This window comes from Prosopis cineraria, unplaced genomic scaffold (genome assembly GCF_029017545.1).
Source record: "Prosopis cineraria cultivar Desert tree isolate PC_DT_omini unplaced genomic scaffold, ASM2901754v1 PC878, whole genome shotgun sequence".
Lineage (NCBI taxonomy): Eukaryota > Viridiplantae > Streptophyta > Magnoliopsida > Fabales > Fabaceae > Prosopis > Prosopis cineraria.
The window spans coordinates 18,817-40,021 of NW_026556203.1; the positions used below are offsets into that span (position 1 = coordinate 18,817).

The 21,205-nt window shown below is 33.6% G+C and overlaps 3 protein-coding genes across 4 annotated transcripts; 1 reads left to right on the forward strand and 2 right to left on the reverse strand.

Annotated features, from left to right (window-relative positions):
* Positions 1-5,507: 5,507 nt before the first annotated feature.
* Positions 5,508-9,277, forward strand: LOC129298662 (pyruvate dehydrogenase (acetyl-transferring) kinase, mitochondrial-like). 2 transcript variants are annotated; one of them, XM_054937082.1, is made up of 6 exons: positions 5,508-5,973; positions 6,712-6,970; positions 7,154-7,286; positions 7,495-7,642; positions 7,765-7,978; positions 8,899-9,277. In XM_054937082.1, exons 1-6 carry the CDS (start codon positions 5,725-5,727, stop codon positions 8,955-8,957), a joined length of 1,062 nt encoding a protein of 353 aa, XP_054793057.1. In that variant the 5' UTR covers positions 5,508-5,724; the 3' UTR covers positions 8,958-9,277. The 2 variants fall into 2 exon arrangements, with proteins under 2 accessions (XP_054793057.1, XP_054793056.1); XM_054937081.1 differs by having other exon boundaries at positions 5,512-5,973; positions 7,106-7,286.
* A 1,131-nt stretch (positions 9,278-10,408) lies between these two features.
* On the reverse strand, positions 10,409-13,529 carry LOC129298664 (rRNA-processing protein fcf2-like). The gene is made up of 5 exons (XM_054937084.1): positions 13,238-13,529; positions 13,089-13,149; positions 12,182-12,259; positions 11,952-12,067; positions 10,409-10,990 (listed from the first exon to the last, which is right to left on the reverse strand). Exons 1-5 carry the CDS (start codon positions 13,480-13,482, stop codon positions 10,867-10,869), a joined length of 624 nt encoding a protein of 207 aa, XP_054793059.1. The 5' UTR covers positions 13,483-13,529; the 3' UTR covers positions 10,409-10,866.
* Positions 13,530-15,174: 1,645 nt separating this feature from the next.
* On the reverse strand, positions 15,175-19,307 carry LOC129298661 (uncharacterized). Its single transcript, XM_054937080.1, is given in 7 exon segments — positions 15,175-15,521; positions 16,195-16,517; positions 16,644-16,719; positions 16,803-16,886; positions 16,975-17,048; positions 17,051-17,660; positions 17,767-19,307. Coding segments are annotated over 7 exon segments (2,697 nt in total). The 5' UTR covers positions 19,090-19,307; the 3' UTR covers positions 15,175-15,314.
* Between the last annotated feature and the right edge of the window lie 1,898 nt (positions 19,308-21,205).

Consider the following 21,205-nt stretch of genomic DNA (forward strand, 5'->3'; position numbering starts at 1 on the left):
GATGAACTATGGGTGCATCCTTTTTTCTTACTCTCAATTTCTCTCATTTTTCCTTGATTACCATTAAATTGAAGCTTTTAATTGATTAGATTTAATATTTAATAATCTAAACAATTTTAAATTATAATATTTTATGTAAAATTATAATAATAATCTTAGTGAATATTAAGGGTTTGTTTGGATAATACTCAAAAGCATATTAAACTATATTTAGAATGTATTTTTGTCAAATTTAATAAAGAGTTAGATCTCACGAATATGCTTTTGTCAAGTGTAACCTTACTATCAAATACGCACTAAATCAATATCATTAAAACTTTAGTCTAATATGATAAGAAGAAAATGAAAAAAATAAATAATAAAGAAAAAGGGAAGGCTCCCCTCTCGAACAGAGAGGGGGGTTTCTTTGTTTTTTATCACCATTTTTTCTACTCTTTCCATCTAGTATATTGGTTATTGTTTAGAAATATAATTTAATCTATTTTATTAATCACTTATTGATGTAATTATTTTTTTTTAAATTAAAATTTTTAAATTATTCTTAAAAAGTAAAAAAAAGATAAAAAATAATATTATATGATTGACTTACTTTTTATTTAAAGATTATGTTTAAAATTTTACTTACTTTTATTTTTTATATTTTTATTATATTAATATTAATAATATTGATAGAAGTGATTTATAAATAAGTTTGTGAGAATTTTTTTAATTACGACCATGAATTTTTTTATATTAAATGAATTTGTTTTAGCTGCAGATTTAATGATAGACAATCATATTAAAACGTGAGGAGAAAATAATGATAAAAAAGAAGAAGAAGAAGAGATTCTTCTCCCCTTGAGAGCCGTGCCATTCTTCTAGTGGATACGGCTGGCCCTATCCTACAAGTACGTGTAAACATAGAGTCAGAGTGGTGAATATTTAGCGCACAGCAATGGGTGACACCAATTTTAATTGCATTCAGTTAAACATCCACGTGATTTTCCACGCGCAACGCAAAATTGGCACGAGATATCTTTTATGCTGTGCCCCGGCAATACAATTGATAGAACCGTCAATTAATATCCAATTTATAAATCAGCTTTTTTAAATTCAAAAAGATTAAAAACTGACTTATTACTTCAATCTTTAAAAAATAAGGCAAGTTTAAAAGGTTTTTTTTAAACTCAAAAATAAAAAGACTGATCTTTTAGAATCAGGGTCATATTAATGTTGATCATAATAAAAATTATTAAAATTTAGTTGATGATACAATTAATATATAATTGATGTCCATAGTTGATTTTGAAATATTATTTGTTTTATCATACTTAAAATTTTATATTATGTAAATTGATTTTATTTTATTTTTCTAAACTTAATATGGTGTGTAATGACTTTGTTAGAATTTTAAATATATTTTTTAAAATTTTAAATTTAAAAATAAAAAATAATCAGGGCCAAGCTGCTAAAAACAAAGCCTTGAAATATAATTGAGTTTAAAAGGGCTGACCGGTTTAGATCATGACCCTTAAAAGGGCCTTAATTGACACCTCTAACAATTCATCCTACCTTCTATGACTGAATTGCCCTTTCCCTTTCATTCTATGCCTATCATTACACAAAATCAAGTGGCAACTTTTATTGTGAGCTTGAATCTTGAAGGTTATAGGAATTATTTTATGTTGACAAGTTTTGGTACAATAATTACATTACACTAGCATGTGGCTCGTGCCATGTACAGAATCTTAAAAAATAAAAATAATTTAAATAAATGATAATAATTTAAAAAATTAAAATTTAAAATGTTATTATGTGAAAATAATTTTTTATTAACACTTAAACAATTTGAAGGAATCGATACACAAACAATGTTTAAAAATAAATTTAAAAATAGACAATAAAGTAAAATACATATTTCTAATATAAAGAAATCCATTTCTTTATATTCATTTATGGCAAAATATGCAAACTTCTTTATTTGTTTCTATTTTAATGACTAAAATACAAAGCTAACAATCACTTGAATAATATGTAAATCAACAAAATAAGCACATAAATATAGTTTATAAGAATAATATGATCCAAGTCTAGATCTTCAAACTCATAGTTGAAGGGAAACAAAACCAAAATTATAGAATAAGATAAACTCATGCTCATATAAACTTGATCACTTTCTCCATCATCTTTATCTCTACCTTCAATGCATCAACAACAACTATAATTAGGAAAATTTTGTATAAATTTCAAAACAAAATTGGTGAAAATTCACAATAAAATTTGAGAAATTATGACTTTGGCATCTTTAGTTTAGTCTTTATGGTAGAGTATGAGATCTCACAATAAACTTTACTTGCACCAAACAGCAAAGTCACAAAGAGTAAAAATCAAAAAAACAAATCTTGTTTGATAAAATAAGAGAAAATTTTGAGAATTTAAATTGAAAATTTCACTTTTAAACGTGTAGAAGATGGCTGGTCTTCATTGATGGTTACAAAAAGGAAGGTACGTAGCTTGTAACCTTCAAGTTGCAAGAGTTATAAAATGAGGATGGTAGTTATGAATTCATAATTTGGACAATAAGTGAAAATTAGTGCAACGACCTATGTTAGAAAAAACTAAACATCATTTAACACCTCATTTTGTAACTATCTTATCTCATATAATTACACTACCCATGTTAAACATGTTAGTGTTAATTAAAAAATTTGAATTTAACTTTAAATTTAAGGCTAATATGACTCGATAAGTTGAGATAATGTAGATATTTTTAAGGGTGAGGTAGTTTTATAATTATTTTAAATTATAAGCAGAATTGAAATTAAAATTATACTAATATTTTGAAAAATTAAATTTTAAATTATGAGTAATTTTGTGAAATTTTAAAATATAAATTAAAATTTCACAAAAAATTAAAAATAAAAAATTTAAAATTTAAAATTATGGGCAAGAAGTTGGTCTGTTTGGATAATTGATAGAATTTTTTTGGAGATGAGAAGGATATACATAATTTTGTCATTCTTTTATATTAGAAAGTAAAATTTTAAAATAAATAAATTAATAAAAAGTTGAGATAATGAGGAGATTTTTGAGAGTGAAGTAACTTTATATATTTTTTAAATTTTTATCTATTTTTTTAAAATTTAAAATTTAAAATTAAATAAATAATATAATTAAGGACACTTGTTGTTTTTAAATGTTACTTGTAATTTTATTTTTATATATAGATAGATAGATATTGCATTTATACTGAAGAGACACATTTGAAAAATTTAATAAATCATAAAGAAGGGATATACAATAAACGACGAAGAAGGATCACCATTGGAAGAGAAGTGGGGAGGTGAGGATAAGATAATTGATGAAGTGGAGAGTACTTTGAGATAAATAATAAAATATATATTGATTACCACTTTCACCCACCCATCCCTTTCCTGCTTCCATGCTTGGGACCGCCTCACCCATTCTCCTCTTCCTCTCCTTCCCTGATATCCTCTACCCCACCATGCCGTTATTCACGCTTACTACTATTTCTTTTATTTTATATACTTACTCTCATACTCACTCCTTTAAAAACATAAGATATTTCTTGAGAGTTTAATATTAAAAAATATTGTAAAATAATTTTAATTTTTTAATGGGCCATTAATTATTATTTTCAAATACTCTTAATTAATGAACTACTCAACCCAACATTCACACTTCTTTTTACTATTTTTTTTATCTCATGTACCTACTCTTATACTAGCTCCTTTAAAAATATAAGATACTATAAAAAAATTTTAGTTTTTAAATGGGTAATTAATGAATTTTTTAAATACCTTTAATTGATAAATTACTCAATCTTTTAGCCTTAGCTCTTCAGTAAAATAATATATTAAATAAGGGTAAATATAAGAAGTTAATATCAATTCCAAGACAATTAATTCATTTATTGAATTTATAATTCAGTTAAAAATATTTCAAATTTTTCAACGAAGAGAGCAAACAAGTTATTTTCAAGAAGACATCGTTAACTTAATGGTCTTGTTTAAAAACAAAATTTAGTTTACCATTACAAAATGCATCGACTTTAAAAACTTTTTCTCCCTGTAACTTTTTGCTATACTCATTGAAAATTGTAAAGGGATAAAATTAAAAGAAAATAATTAATAATCCATCTATTTATGCAAGGCAATCTGTAAAAATGATCATCATTTTTTTTTAAAGATGAATTACATATAAAAATGGAGGAGAGTATAAGAATTTGAAACTTCACATAAAAATATTTGCTTGATTACTCCAAGTGACCTTAATTATTAAATTTTATTAAATTTTATAATTCCTTTGTTCCCAATTACAGGGCACATTCAAGACTAATTTTTTATTCTTAATATAAATTATTTGATAGAGTATTGATTATGTTTTTAAATATTACTATTATTTAAATTTATTAACTATGAAAAAGAATATGACATGAATTTAAAAATTTTTCATTTAAATTAAAAAAAAATTAGAAGTTTAATCTGATTTTAGATAAAATTAATAGCTCATCCATCTCTCATTAATTTTGATAAAGTAATTAGAACCTTAAAAATATATTATAACCGGAGAAAACATACACACATGCGTGTTCCACGGTAGTTTATATTATCTGTAACGATAGGAAAGGGCTTATCTTGAGAAGTGTACCATGTTTATTCAAGTCATCTCAATAATTGCCAAGGTCAACTGGGCAACGAGCCTCGCGTCATGTGAAGGCTAAGACACAATCTTTTAATTATTATACAAGTCATTGTTAAATAATTTTTATTTTTAAAAAAATTAATTAAAATTTTATTTTTTTAAAAGAAAAATTTGCATCTCTTTAATCATATCTATGATAATAAATACAACATTTCATTTACTTAAAATATTTTCATTAATTTCTCAATTCTCTATAAAATAAAGATATAATTAAAAAGTGTATATACATGAGAGAGAGAGAGAGAGAGATACGTATCCAATATTTTATATGTTAACTCAAACAAAACTTAAAACGGCTTATGTGGGACCGTCATAGTAATCAAATTATAAAAATAAAATCGAACAAACAATTATCTTTTTAATAAATAACAAAAGTGGGCCTTAACTGGGCCGAGTATGGCGGGGTCATGGGTCTCGTAGTGAAACGGCAGAAACGTACTGATTATCCATTTGTCCGGTTCCGACAACTATGTCAGTATTTTTCCTATCTGACGCGGTAAAATTTGAATCGAAATACCCAGTGCGGAGAGTGAAAGCCCCGAAATAGCCTCCTCACTTGACAAGTGTGCGATACTTATTGGCCCACTTGTCAAACCTCACCGTCCCTTTGAAGTATCACGTGTTGAAACTTGAAACCGGCCGCTCTGCTCATTTTTACTGAATCCCTCTGCAAAACGAGATTGGGAATTAGGCATTTTTAAATCAGAGGATTAAGAACATTTTCGGCTTGATCAAATATATTAATCACTGGAAAAAGGAAGTGTCAATCCGTCCTTGTATGGTTAGAATCTAACCGTAGTTCCTTTTTGAGGACCCATCTTCCTCACCTGTCAATTTCTCTCCCCACGGAAGGAGCTCCTCTCTCTCTCTCTCTCCCCTCCCTCCCTCTCAACCGGGGATTCGTTTATCTATGTCATTTTTGCGTTGTGTAGTGCTTGGCTTGCATGCTGATTGTTGCTGCTCCGATTCGTTACCCAAAGTGGACCTTCCTGTTCTTGTTCTTGGCTCCGGAACTGAGCCATGGCGGCCAAGAAGGCTTGCGAGTCCTTTTCCAAGGGGTTGATCGAGGACGTTCACAGATGGGGTTGTCTCAAGCAGACGGGGGTGAGCTTGAGGTACATGATGGAATTTGGGTCCAAACCTACTATTAAGAATTTGCTGATTTCCGCTCAGTTCCTTCACAAGGAACTTCCCATTAGGATCGCTAGAAGAGCTATTGAGCTCGAGAGGCTTCCATATGGATTATCTCAAAAGCCTGCCGTCTTGAAGGTGCTGCTTCTTCTGTCCCTTTATCGCTGCTCTTCCTACATTGAATTTTTTTTTTCTTGTGAATTTCGTTAATCAGAATTCCTCCCCTTGCTTGCGAGGTAATTCTGTTTGTTTAATCTTATTTGTTTGTGCGGAAGAGTTTTAGATAGTCCATTTCACTAATTTGGCCTTGTTTTTCTTTACCGACTGAGTCGTGAGAATTGAGAGAACTTTCTTCGAATTTGATGAAGTGATATTTTGAATCTGTATTAGTCAATTATATAATATAGTTTCCTGGTCTCTGCAATTGACATGTGAGTAATTGAGTATAGGAAGTTCTACTCGGTTTCGAGGAGCTTGAATACCTTTAACATGGGCTCCAGGGTCAACTTTGCTGAATCTTGTGATTATTATTTTTCTAATTATGGTTTTTGCCTACTTTCCTTTCCTCGACACAAACTGGGCGAGCTGTATGATATTCTAATGCTCACAACAATATTGATTATTATTGTATACGTACATGTTTGTTTCTTTCTTCTACGACTGAATGCTTATACTGTCAAAAATGGAATTTTACTGTGCCCTCAATTTAATGATTTTCACTGGTCTTTATGTTTCTTTCAAGGGCGTGGTTTCCGGAAGTTTATCAACTTTCAATAAAAGTAGCATGTGGGAACAAAACTTGTTTAACTTTTACATAGACTTGTTTCTTAAAAGCCTATTGACCATTGAATTATGTGCTGAATTCTTTGTTTGCAGGTTCGAGATTGGTACTTAGATTCCTTCCGTGATGTTAGATCTTTTCCTGAGATCAAGAATATGAATGATGAGAAAGAATTCACTGAAATGATAAAGGCCATCAAGGTGAGACACAACAATGTGGTACCCGCGATGGCATTGGGTGTTCAACAGTTAAAGAAAGGTATGGATCCAAAGATAGTTTATGAAGATCTTGATGATATTCAGCAGTTCCTTGATCGGTTCTACATGTCAAGAATTGGAATCCGTATGCTTATTGGTGAGTTGATAGAACACTATACCTGCCTTCTGAGACTAAGGATTTAAGTATTTGGTCGAAACACTAAACTCAATCCATGTGTATGTTTTGTCGTGTTTTGTTTTGGTTTTTTCCCCCCCTTTTTTTTGGGTACAGGGCAGCATGTTGAGTTGCACAATCCCAATCCTCCTCCTCATGTTGTAGGTTATATACATACAAAAATGTCTCCAATGGAGGTGGCAAGGACTGCTAGTGAAGATGCTCGTGCTATATGTTATCGTGAATATGGCAGTGCTCCTGATGTTCAGATATATGGGGATCCTGATTTTACTTTTCCGTAAGCAACTTGCTTCTTACTTTCCTGAAGTCATTTGTTTTCATTTCGCTGTTATCTTTTCTCATTTTATCCCCAACCTCGTGTCTCTTTCCGTTTTCTTTTGTTTTTGTCTTACTTTAGTATGGTTATATCATTTTGACTTGTATGTTTTAGCTAAGAAGTTGTCTCTGTTCCTTTTCTTTATAGTTTGTTTATGTATTTTTAACAGGTATGTTCCTGCTCATTTGCATCTAATGGTATTTGAGTTGGTTAAGAACTCACTGCGTGCTGTCCAAGAGCGATTTATGGATTCTGACAAAGTTGCACCTCCCATCAGAATAATAGTTGCTGATGGGGAAGAGGATGTCACCATAAAGGTTTTTTTTTTTTTCCATATCTTAACAAGGACAATTGTAAATTTTGGCCTTGTGTATTGGATATTTTAACATGCCAGCGTGAAATTGCTTCGTTAAGGTAGTTGGTGTGACTGGCATTGTAGGTTTCAGATGAGGGAGGGGGAATTCCAAGAAGCGGTCTTCCAAAAATTTTTACTTATCTCTACAGTACTGCTAGAAACCCATTGGATGAGCATTCAGATATTGGAACAGCTAATGCGGTGACAATGGCTGGATATGGATATGGACTTCCAATTAGCCGCTTGTATGCTCGGTACTTCGGTGGTGATCTTCAAATAATCTCTATGGAAGGATACGGTAAGTAAATCAGCAAAGCTATTTCTAGTGGCTGTCTTCTGCATTATATTTCATTCAGACGTCCTCCCACTATTCTACTAGAGTTCTGCACGGCAATTTTTTGTGTCTTCATTGTATGGTAAAATGGTGGGATAAAAAAATATTTTGAGATCTGATCTGACTGCAATTTAGTATGATTCAGGTGTGTCTACCTTTACTATTGTAGCATCTAATTAGGCCTCACAGAAAATCTGCACCTCCTTTTCTGGCCATTAGATCTGATGCCATTGATTTGTGACGCCCTGTAAATGATCCACGTTCCCATGGCCGTTGTGAAAGTTGTTTAATTGCTTATTTTTGCAATACAGCTAGGTATTTGGTTGTAAGCATGAGTAATAGCATAAGTCTACTAGCCTTCGCACCTTTATTGGTATAACAGCCTCAAGAAGTATCATATTCAAATCTAAGTTTTTCTATTTCATGTGTTAAGTCAGTCATAAGTTAGTGAGTACAAATACTTGGAAAAGAGTTGTCTCCATCTCTGGCGTCTTGACATAACATGAACATTTTGAATTATGCCTAGACATTTTTGCCCCTAAAAAAGATTAAAAAAAAAAAATTTATGCCCAGAGACGTTTTAAATTTTGTCATGTTGTGATATTCTTATCCATACTTTGCCTCACGTCAATGCCTGATGCTTCATAAGTCATTACTGGGGGATCCATGCGGTAGCTGCATGCTTCATAAATTGCTTAGTTGTATAACTTGACTACTACAATCGCATAATGCGGTAATACGTATCAATCATTTTTCCTGGAAAAAGAGGCAGCTATCCTAAGAGCCAAAGATAAAATAGACATACAAATAGACGTACGTGTGTTTGTATCTTCGCTTGCTTCAACTACTGTGAATTCTAGTAGTTATTGGTTCTTTATTCACAGGGACTGATGCATATCTCCATTTGTCTCGTCTGGGAGATTCTCAAGAACCTTTGCCGTGAAAGTAACACTAAGCTGGGTCCTCCTGACTCCAAGTTACCTGAAGTTACTGGGGCAAGCGCTGTGCAGTGAAAAAAGTGACTAAATAAAATAACAGATTTACTGTCATTTTTCCATTCTACTAATTGGTAGTTTCTTTTGTAGATATGCCACAATATGATCCTCGAAGATTATGCCTTAGAAATGATTGTCTAGTTTTTGGCATCTTGCCCAATCTCGTTCCTACACGCTCCTTGTCCTCAAACTTGTATTATTCCGCCCCTGTTGGAAATGGAATTTCTGTCGTATTTGACGTTGATAAAAGGATTTTATTACTAGGATACTTTATGATTTCAAAAAACTTTGCATGGAAAATTCCTATGCGATATGTAGAACCTATCTATCAATTAATCTGATAAGGAAAATTTTAGAAGCACGGGTCCACCACCCCCAAACAAAGAAATGGTGTGATGAAGACGAGGCGGGTAGACTATAAAGAACAAGTTACTATTGACTCAATGATTGTCTCTGTATGGAACCAAGTTTCCTTCCTTGTTGGGGCGCCTGGCGGTTGTTAGTAGGTTTATTGTTAAGGATTCCATTGTCCGAAACACAATGGGACGTGGGTGTCTGCGAGCACCATACGGTCATGAATTGAGACAGTTGAATTCACTTTATTGGTGGTTTATTTTTGAAAAAACATAATTTTAAATTTTTATACTTTATTTATATTTTGTTATAAGTTTTTATATATTTTTATAAAATATTATAAGTCTTTACACTTTAATTTTTCAGTATTCTCAGTGTTTTAATGAACAAAATATAAAGACTTAAAATATTAAGAAATAAAAGTGTAGAGATTTGAAATATCCAAAAAAATGCAAGAACTTATAATAAAATATGAGGTAATTGCATAATTTAAAGTTATGTTTTCCTTTTGATTTTTATTTAATCAAATTGTAAAATTAGCGAAATGACAATTTATCATCCAACGAACACATCACTTTAGTTTGAACTATCAAATATTAATTTCATTAAGCGTTTTTAGCTCTTGTCGATAGCTTATGCAAAATATCAAGAACCCCCCACGATTTGTCAACTGAATTTTGCAAGAGAGAAACAATGCTCTCTTTCAAAATCATGGCAGGAAGCATGGATTTGTGATTTGCCAGCAGTCATATAAAACATCTCTGTTTACTTTGAGAGATTGGACATTTCTCAAGTTGATCTTGTATACATGCCGCTTTTTTGGCAATAAAATTTTTATTGGGAGGAATGGACAACCAGTTATACGTACAATTGTGGGTGAAACATGAAACCAAAAAAAAAAAAAAGAAAAGAAAAGAAAAGAAAAAAAGCACGTTGATGCCATCTTACTTCCATGCTATCTTAAATGCCAATGAACTAAATTCTACCAAAATCATGAAGGGTCCTAATTAATATTTTTCCAGCCAACTGATTTAGATTTCAATCGTAAACAAAACCGAATAAGCTACTTGTGTTAAAATAATGTAATCATATCATAAACACGTTGATGTCAGTGGGGGCAAGGAATGACAAGGGAATACCCAACCCTTCTCCACGTTCTACAATAAAATACAGCAATGGTATTGAGAAAACATTAAACAACACAAAAAAGCAATGAAACTGCAGCCATCACAGGCCTAGTTTAGAAAAATTCGATATGCCAGACAAGTTATGATATTTTTTAGAGCAGTAACTATTGCATCTACCTCCAGGGGGAAAAAAAATACTATTGCACCTACCTAAAAGAAGGAATGCTGTTCCTTTCCCTATCCTGACTTCATAGTCATCCCCCGGGGTAGGGGGGGCAAAATCTCAAGAGAGAAGATACTTTTGTGTTGCTTCGTGACAACAACTGCATGGCGTTGCCATTGAAACAGTGTTTAGTTTCACCATGGAAGAGATTCATTAAACCCTACTTATCTTGGCCCTTCTTTCCTTGGCACTAATCCGTGAATTCTGACCTTTTATCTTCCACTTGTTGTTTCCACCTGGTTGGTTTTTCTCTTCAATCTCTCGGACCTTCCGCTTCCTGAAATAAAGATGATAAACAAGCAATGTGTAAATAACCAAGAAAGCGTGAGAGTCTTCCCTTTGAATGCACAAGTCCGTCCTTAAGTGCTTATCTTCAAATGTTTAACCTGCTAATTATATGAACCTCATCCAAGAGAGGCCTCTTTCTTTTTTATTTGGGGATAAAAAATACAAGAGGTATACTTGTGCACCATGCAAAGTAGAATCGTTATCCATGTGCCTAAGGCTAACATTCTTCCATCATCAAGTGCAATGCAAGAGAATTTTTCCCCCCTATGTGAAACAAAAGATCCATTATGTGGGGAAAGAAGTGAAAACAACCATTTAACTTGCCCTCCACTCTACCTAACCTCACCCAAACCAAAGGGAGAAAGGCCATAAACTGAAACCTACCAAAAAAAAAAAAAAAAAACCAACAATGCTACCTCTGTACAACAAAAGGCGTGGTGAGTGAGTGAGAGATGTAACCAAAAAGAAAAAAAAAAGTGTGATGAGAGAAACAGCTGTTGAAAAAATGATTCAACAATGATGCCATTATACTCGATCAACTACAACTCTTCAAACGTATCATTTACTTAATTCCGGAGCATTGTATGGTGATTGCTTAAAAGAACCGGTTATAAGAGGTTGCCACATGGCCACACCATTTTAAAGGCTAATCAGCCGCAAGTTCAGCACTCAAACTTATAATGGGATAAAACACTGTTAAGCGTATGGTGTCAACGTTAAAGGTTGCAGTGGAGCACCTACAAAAATATAACTATAAACACCATTCCCCCTCTAAATGAGACTTTTGATCACACGAGTGTCACTTGTTTTCTTCCTAATGGATTCTGACATTTAATTTATGGCTGTGAATCTGTGATATATCCATGTGTAAACTCACCACAATATACATACAAAATGAAGACAAGTAATCTTGCACCATCATCCATGAAGGGAAATATCGTGTAGCTTACCTGTAGGTTGAAAAAGCAGGATCCGAAAGCAGCTCATCTGCAAGTGTTGCTTTTCTCTCCTTCTTTGTCAATCTTGCTGAGAAGAAGTCTTCTGAAGACTCCACAACTGTTCCCACCTGATTATGTTCAAATGATTTAAATGCATAAGCTATTAAGCAGCTTGAAATTTTGACGGCACAAGTTATATAAATTCTACATAATTATCTATTTAGATTAAACAACTGACTTGCCTGGAAATATTTGGGTAACGTTTTTGATTTTGAATCACCCTTCTTGTAGTGCCGTTTGGGATCAATGGCACCCCTCAACTGTAACCATCAACATATACCATTCCTCTTAAGACGTACGAAGGCTAAAATAATAGAAATGAGAAATAAAACAAGGAATCTAGATGTAAATAGATAGATACAGCCAAATCTGGGATTTTAGCAAATTAATAATAATAAATATAGATTATCAAATGCTCCTATCCTAATACGAACTTGACCTCAACATTTCTAGTGCACTCCCAGTTTATAAATCCATGACCTGGTAAGGTGTCTGTTTTGTTGATCTTTTCAACTTAAAGAAAATTTCAGCTTTAAATGTATCCACAAATTCTTTGGTTATATCACAACGCATCCCACTAGTTTTCCATGATTAAAGTAGCCATAATATACATATAAAAAAAGAGAGAGGGACATGAAAGTGCAGCTTATTTAACCACATCACGTGCAACGATCAGATCAAGCTCACTTAGAGAGGACAGGCAAGGCACAAGAAGTACATTATTTTCTTTCTTTGTTTTTTTTTTTTAAGTAGAGGAACGAAACAAGTAGAAAGTTCTTTTTCTTTTTCTTTTTCTTTTTTCCTACGTATTAAGTGCCCATATGATTTTCTTTTGGGTATCAAATGGTGCAAAGAAACTAAAGGCGGAAACCGCATATCTATGTGTATTGAAACCAACATAGTAGCAGCAAAGTGCCAATTTTATCTTCCAGTATTTGAACTTTGAAGAATCATATCTTTTGAATAGAATTACATACTTTGCCCGTACTGGAGTAACCGAAAGTGGGTTATCTTGGAGAGAACATAACATTTAACACACTTCCAACGAAAAAGGAAAAGAAGAAAAATTAAAAATTAAAAATATTGAACCTTCAATAGCTTCAGATCTTTCTCCAACTCGGGGGTCATGATTTGAGCAGGCAAGTCGAACCTGACAAAGATACGAAAGAAGAAAAGAAAAACACGATAATTTTCGTTTCAAATCACAAGTATAATAAGTAGCAGGAATGGAAGAATACCAATTTTTGCCGGCTGTATCTTTAACTTGCTTTCTGAGTAACTTATTCAATTTTTTGGGGTCGCTGGGCGGAACGAGAAGGCCATCCACAAGCTCGGAGTTGGGTTTCCAGATAGCGCTACTAGTTGCGTCCGGTTGAGATTTGTTCTGAGAGACATTTGTTGCTGTCGAAGAAGAAGAAGAAGATGATGGAATAGGCAACTTAGGTTGCCATGAGAGGCCAACTACTGGCTCGCTCCCCGGCATCCTGTCCGGCGACAAAGGTGAAGGACACTATGGAACCAGCAACTTTTCCAAATTCTTTAATTAAAATCCTGAATCCTTAAAAATGTACAGACATGGGCTTAGGTTTGGACCGATAAAAAGATGCCGTGGGCCCATTTCAAAAACAGTCCACGGCCTTTCTCCTGAATGTATTATAAACAAATAAGATTAGTTCAACCCAAATTGGCGTGAGTCGTAGGAATTATCAGTACTTAAATAAGTAATTGGACATTTGAATATTGGTTCTTTCATATGTAGCAACTTATTTAAAAGAAGTATATCAGTTGCTCTCAATATCTTGGATGAAATAAATCTTGCCATTGACAGAGCCTATTTCTTTTGCCTTTATATATATATATATATATATATATATATTTATAAAAGATTAGTTCAACCTGATAGGACATAGCTATGGTCTAATCTAACGTAACTTTTAGAAACCTGTTAGCACTAAAAAAAAAAAAAAAACCTTTTACATTAGATGAGAGAATGGACTCGGTATCAATGAGTTTTGCGATTAAAAAAAAAACAAAAAACAAAAAACTTCTTCCCATTTAAAACCTGATGAGAGTGGAATAAAAATTTCTTGGTGGTTTCATATAGCTGATTAGTTGTTGCAAAAGGGTATTTTGTAACTTTTCATTTTTTTTCATTTTGTAGTGTATAAAGCATAGAAAATGAAATTAATAATTTGTTATTCTATTTGTCCTAATACATGCAACGTTGAGTTCAGATATTTTAATTAGGTGTCATAAAGTCACATGTTCACGATATTATATAAATAATTTTAGGCCGATGGAAAATATAATATAAATATTATATCATTTACATAAAAAATTTATTTTCAAAACTGTTTCATTTTCAATCTAATGATGGTTGCAAATTGCTTGCAACCATCACTATCAACCTATTTTTTAATTGTAAAATTATTTTTAAACTAATATAATTAAATAGATTTTTATTGTTATCTTGAAAAATAATTCTAAAAACAATATTACATAACAGTTTTTAAAAGCAAAAGCCAAAATAGACCCTAAGTTTGTGTACTTGTGGAGTCATTATATACTTTAAATTTTGTTAATTTTAAATTTTACTGTTAAATTTATTGACTTTGCAAACTATATGATATGATATCTTGGCAATATAGCATAATCAAAATTATTCAATTGTATCCTTTTCGTTAGGATAAATAATTTATATCCAAGGTGTCAAAATAGCAAAAGTCGCTTTATAAGCACGATTTGAAGATAAGGGCTAAATTAAAAATTGTCCAAAACCATAACATTCTAACACCAAAATTTTAATCAATAAAATAAGATTACAAAGACCAAAAAAAAAAAATCAGTGTTTATATGTCTTAAAGATTTAATCTTTATCATTATACTTCTGGTGTGTTAATTTTTAAATGGCTATTATATGCCATCTCAATCAAAACAGTTCTGAATTACTAAAAGTACTTACAAATGTAAAGTTATTAAAAAAATGAAAAATATAAATAAAAACTGAAGGTTGGCAAAATAATTTAACCAAAAAAATAAAGGGGCAAAACTAGCAATTTATAGCCCATTATCCATGATACTGAAAATTACTATGGATAGCCTTCTTCAGACATATTTATCTCAATCCAAGGAGATGTGGTTTGGAGCTGGAAAGGGATAAAACAAAGAAGACAGATTCCATCTCAACTGATATTGCTTTCAATAGATAAAAATAGATATCCAATACATGGCTTGTGAGGAGAAAGTTTTTCATATTTTTCTTCGCAGAATATTAGTAGTTACTACTAGTAAACAATGATACATGAAACCTGATTATTACTCACTCAGATCATCACCAAAATATTTCAGATCAGATTCATCGTCAGTGGCGGCATCCATGTTAGCATGATCTCCATCCAATGATCCTACGTCAACCATAGCAACCAGCTCAAGAGACTCCTTCACAGGCCTTGCACCTCCATCTTCATAATCAATCGAATCGTTTTCGCATTCATCATCTTGTTCGACTCCAAAACTGATAACCTGCGAAGACGACGCAGAATTCAATACACTGTCAGGAGCTTCACTGCTGAGGAGAAGCTAAACCTTGATGGAGAGGATGTTTCCCTCATCAGTAAGATGGTGAGGAATTTCAAACACAAAGACTTGGAAGTTTTATGCATGAGAATGACAGCAATAATGCGAAGTCAAAACATGCTTATGGCAAATACATCCCATTTCATTCACATTGATGAACAACAATGTGCTAGAGGCAAAGAAAACTTTTGACGGCTGAAAAATGTAGGATCTGCCACAAAGCATGGCATGACTTCATTTGGCCAACTCAACTACAATTTAGTAATGATATCTAATGGACTTTCAATTAATGTTTTTTTCCCCCACATAAAGCACCTGGTATCCTAAACCTATCCCACATCGATTGGAGGGTACTTTAACAAGGGCCAGACTATTCCAGATCAAGTTGGGACAAGACCCTTTTGGATGGAAGCTTTATCACCAATGCTACTGTATTTCCATCACTCAAACTCGAGACATCTGATTAAACTAATACAACCCCCATACTAGTTAAACCAAGTGTCTGTGGTTACTTAATGCTTTATTAATACTCAAGCAAGTTCACTTTCAACACTCCCCTCCACACAAAAAAAAAAAAAAAAAAGACCTGCAAGTTATATGAAACTGCAAAGCTGAGTACCTTTTCACCACCAGCGCTTTGTAGGTTTGCATCATATATCCAATCCTCAAGCAAAGTCTCTTGCAGGACAGTGTCAACAGAGACAGAGCTCGAGTCCTTGGACCTTTTTCTTAACTGGCATTCTCTAAGTCGCAAGTTGTAGTGAACATAGATGAGATCATTCAGTTTCTTCTGGGATAAACGATTCTGCCTTTTACTGTGTATCTGATCATATATACTCCAATCATGCTCACACCCAAAGGATGAGCTTGTCTGACTTAATATGCGCACAGCTATTCTTTGCAGTTCTAAGCAACTTATTCCATGTTGTTGCCACCAAGCAGCTGGGGATGTAGAACAGAAGAACAAATCAACACAAAGCTAATCTAATGAAAATAATCATGCATATCTATCCATGCATATAAAGGAATCTGTATGTGAAGCTTTTAGAAGAAAATGCAGCAGTTTGCCTGGTTCAAGCTCTGTTCTAGTGCTGATTGCCAGTTCAGTTCCAAGATCAGCCTTCGCAGAATTATAATCAGAAATCTGGAAAACGTAAAAATGACAGTAACTAAGGACGTTTCTAGTAGCTTTGTCATCATACAAGAATATCACCAAGGATATCTAACCTGCATTGATGCTGAAATCCGTCTCATGTTATCTGGCTCCAGCCGCACGATGCATTCATTGAGTCCACGTACCACCTCAGAATGCTAGTCATATAAAACAAATATTTACTTCAGGTGAAAAAATGAAGAAAAAATTTGCTTCCAATAAAAAATATTCAACATTCTCACATACCGCCACAAAATCCGGACGATACCGGTATGATGGATTTAAGAAGTAGGCAGCCAAATAAAGAGGGTGATAGAAAGAGAGTTCCAGTGATTGTCTATCACCTTCCAGAATGGTTCATATTTATGAGCATCATCACTGTGAATGGCTTTGATTGCAAGTTTCGCCCTGCACATGTCATTGTATATATATGGCATTGACAAGCATTCGCCACTGAAAAGCTTTTGAAGTACTTGCATTATTGGGTCTACTGACTTCCTGACATACTGCATTTTCTTCCAGAATGTAACATTCAAAATAATTTTTTCCACCTCCTTCCCTTCAATCGTGCCTGAGAACCTAGATGAAAGCCATTTGTTTGATGTAAACATTCTTCTAAGACCAACTCGATGATCCAGCAAGCTTTGTAATGTAGAAAAGCTAGAGGCACAGCGGGTGCCAGCTGGCTTTAGAAGCTCCTGTCCCTGAGTAAATTCACTCTTCATAAGATTTAACAACCATATTTGATTGTATATGAGCCTTGTAATTTTTTGGCCCTTTTCCATGCACTCTCCAACACATTTTATCTTCACAAAATCTTCAAGCATCCTATCAATACAGTAGGCAGCACATGGGGTCCAGAATAAGTTCCTTCTCCTCTCTTCAAGCATTTTCCCAGCAGCTTTATAGCTGGGAGTATTTTCAGTAATTACCTATATCAAAAGGGGGAGAAAAGAAAAAAAAGGATAAATAACTGCTACTAGATAGATGACATTGAGAATGAGGGAGGATACCACAAGATTAAAAAGAACAGAATACCTGCACTACACTTTCCTCGCCTATCTCTTCCACCACTTCATCTAGAAGCTTAAATAAATTTGATGCATCTTCTACAACATTAGTGGCATCAACTGAAGAAACAAAATAAACACCATGAGGACAAGAAACCAGAAAGTTAATTAAAGTCCTACCCTGGGTATCTCTCCAACTATCTGCCATTATAGAACAACCAGTAAATGCCCAAGAAGCCTTATAATCAACTAGGTAATTCTTAATTGTGTTGATTTCCTCCTGAAGAAACCGACCAGAAATTAGTTGGCTTGGAGGGCATACCAGTCCTTGTCCATATTGACCAACTACTTCCAGCATCTTGTGAAAGTATATGGAGTTTGCAGCCTGTAAAGGAACCCCTGCATGATAAAAGAACTTGCAAATTGTTGAAATAACTTCCTTGCGTGATTTTTTAGTGGGGCCTGTCTTAACTTTTAGTGGTTTGTAAGTTTGAGGTGTCTGGTTCTTTGGCAATTTCAGATAAACAGAATCCAATCTTGATCTTCTTAATACTGGCTCAGGACCACTGCTAGGCGACAAACCCTTAAAGTTCTTTCTTAAATCCTTAGATAATCTCTTGTCAACATCTAACAGAGTTTCCTTGTTCAAATGATGCAGTGCATCATCACCTTGCTCATCTTCTTCCTCTTCATTATCTGACTTTGAATAGAAAACTGGAAAGTCCTTGGCCTCAGGTCGTCGATGTCTCCTTCCAGTGCGATGCCATTTCATATTCTCTTTCATCTTAAGATAAACTTCCTCAGGAGCATGTTTACAAGGTGCTACCTCTCCAGGAATCCTTGCCAGATGCTGTTTAAACCGATTTATACCTCCACTAACAACTTTTTCACAGTAATTGCACTTGACTTTCTTCTTTCTCTCATCCTGAGCAGTGCCATGCTCCCAACCTGGGTCAACATATCCCAATGATCTAAGAGGAGTTAAATTTACAGAAACATTTCTATCAACCATCAACTGCTTCCCTTTGCTTCTATACCCAACTCGCTCTTCCTCATCTTCCTCATCATTAGAATGGAACTTCAGATATGCTTGTGCCTCAACTTGCTTTTGTTTCTTATTGGAACGGCATCCTTCAAGGTTTTCCTTCATTTTTTGGTAGACTTCTTCTGGAGCCTTTTCACAATATGTTACTTCCCCAGAAACTCGTGCTAGATGCTGCTTTAATCTGTATATGCCACCACTAACTATTTTTCCACAGTAATTACATCTAACCTTCTTCTTCCGCTCGTCTTGAGCAACGCCATGATCCCAACCAGGATCAACAAATCCGGTGGAGCGAATTGGAGCCATTAGTTCAAATATTTATCCAAAACAGAAATCCTCCACTCACATCTGAAAGAATGCTGAGTCCAAGGAATAAAAGTCCCACAATTATAACATATCCAGAAATCTAAGAGCTTTCCCTGTTCCAGTGATCAAGGTGTGCACTTCTGTAGGAAAACTGCTGCCCAGATTTCAGAGCTGTAAATAGTATAGCCAGAAAATTTAAAATGCGTAAGCCATGTCAGAATAAAGACAAGTAGAAAGACAGATGGGAGACGTTTAAGGGAAAAAATAACCTATATCATTGAGATGGTCTTACAGGTGTGTATAGAGGCAGTTTGAAACAATTCTATTGATGATGAGCAAGAGAGAAATTTTGAAACATGCCAGCAAGAAGCAAAAGAAGAAAACATTACAGCTATGATACATTTGACCTGTCCTCTCCAAAAAATGGAGCTAACCTTATGTTTATTGCAGCTGTTGATCAAGTATGTGATCAATCTGCTACTGTGACCTGGACTATGTTTTGTATCAATTCTGCTACTTTTCAGGGATGTCTGTCATATATATTACCAAATCGTGACTATTTTTGTAACTCTGAGATGTTTCAACAATCCGATGTATCTTTTGCCCATTCTATAGAAAGGATGGGAAAAGAGGGGTAGGGGAGTTCAATTGATAGGCTCTACTGTGAGGATTAAAATCATGCCATAAAAAGTATAGAAAGAACAAATAGCAACTACAAAAATAAAAGCAAACTCCTTTGCTGTTTGCAGTAGCTGCAACTTAAAAAAAAAAAAAAAAAACTTTATGAGTGCGTTGCCAAGGAAGAAGGTGCAAAGCGAGGCCTTGTCCTGGAAACCAAGAGAAGAAAGACATCCCAACAACAGCCAAGGATTAACACTTAAGTGTTTAGGAATTAGGAGATATCAAGGGATGATTATTGTAAGATGGAATTTGAGAGGATAGTATACTGTTAAGAGAATAGTTAATTGAAAGTGGTTACCCAATAACTAAGAGTTCCTATAAGCAAAGATATAAGGAGTTCCAAAAACATCTGAAAAAAAGGGCAACATTTGGAGATTAATAACTGCTTCAGAGAGCAACAAGCACTTAGATTCTTTTGTTCTCTTCCTTCACATCTTTCCTGAAGCTCTATTAGCTTGGTGCTAGCAATTAGCATCTGATCAACCCAAACCAAAAGCAACAAATTTAAAAGTGTTTATTTTCCAAAGTGTGTGTTCTCCAGGTAATCAAGTTAATCCATATATCCATACTAAACGCAGGACAAAAAAATACATGAATCTCAAGCTGAAATTCTCAGCAGCTACTAATATCTCTAGCATAACCAGGAAAACAAATGGAAAATAACTATTCAAACATGAGGAGGGGCCAAAAAAAATAATGAATTTAATTGAATTTATGATCTCGGTATTGCGGTTCGAAGTTCAAGAAGAAGAAAATTATTATCTGAAAATTTACTTAGTAAAGAGAAGAGCAAGAAATAATTGAATTTAATTAAATTTACCATCTGGGTTATAACAAAAGAAATGATGAGCAAGAGCTTTTCATTCTAACGATATGAGATAACATATGTGACGGGACGAATCGGAATCAGAAAAACAAGCAGCTAATGGTGAAGGCTAATATCTCCGAAGGTTTCTCAGAATTCAGAGAGCAACATTCTGAGGAATCGCAATCTTTTCTCGGAACAAAGAAGAAAACTTCAGGTGCGTTTGTAAGATCGGAGTTTGATCGGAGAAGGAGGAGAGGCCGAAACCGCCTGGGAATCGTGAGTCGCGAGTAGATGGCTGGGTGAGAGGCTCCAGAGTCAACTCGACCCGGCCGTGTTACCCCATTTTCTCATTTTTATTTTTATTTTTTACAACATTGAGCACTTTTTTTTTTTGAGAATTAATTGAGATCCTTATTATAATTGTCATTATTTATTATCACTATTTTTAAAACATTTTCGTAACTTGAAATACAAATTTATGCAGAATGACAGAAAATAGATTCCACACACCATGGGTCTACTCATTGTCATTCCATATTTCTTTTAAGAAGCAAAACACCTATATTTTTCTCAATTTATTATAGATAAAAAGCTTCAGAATGTTGATGACCTAAAATGTTTTTAGAA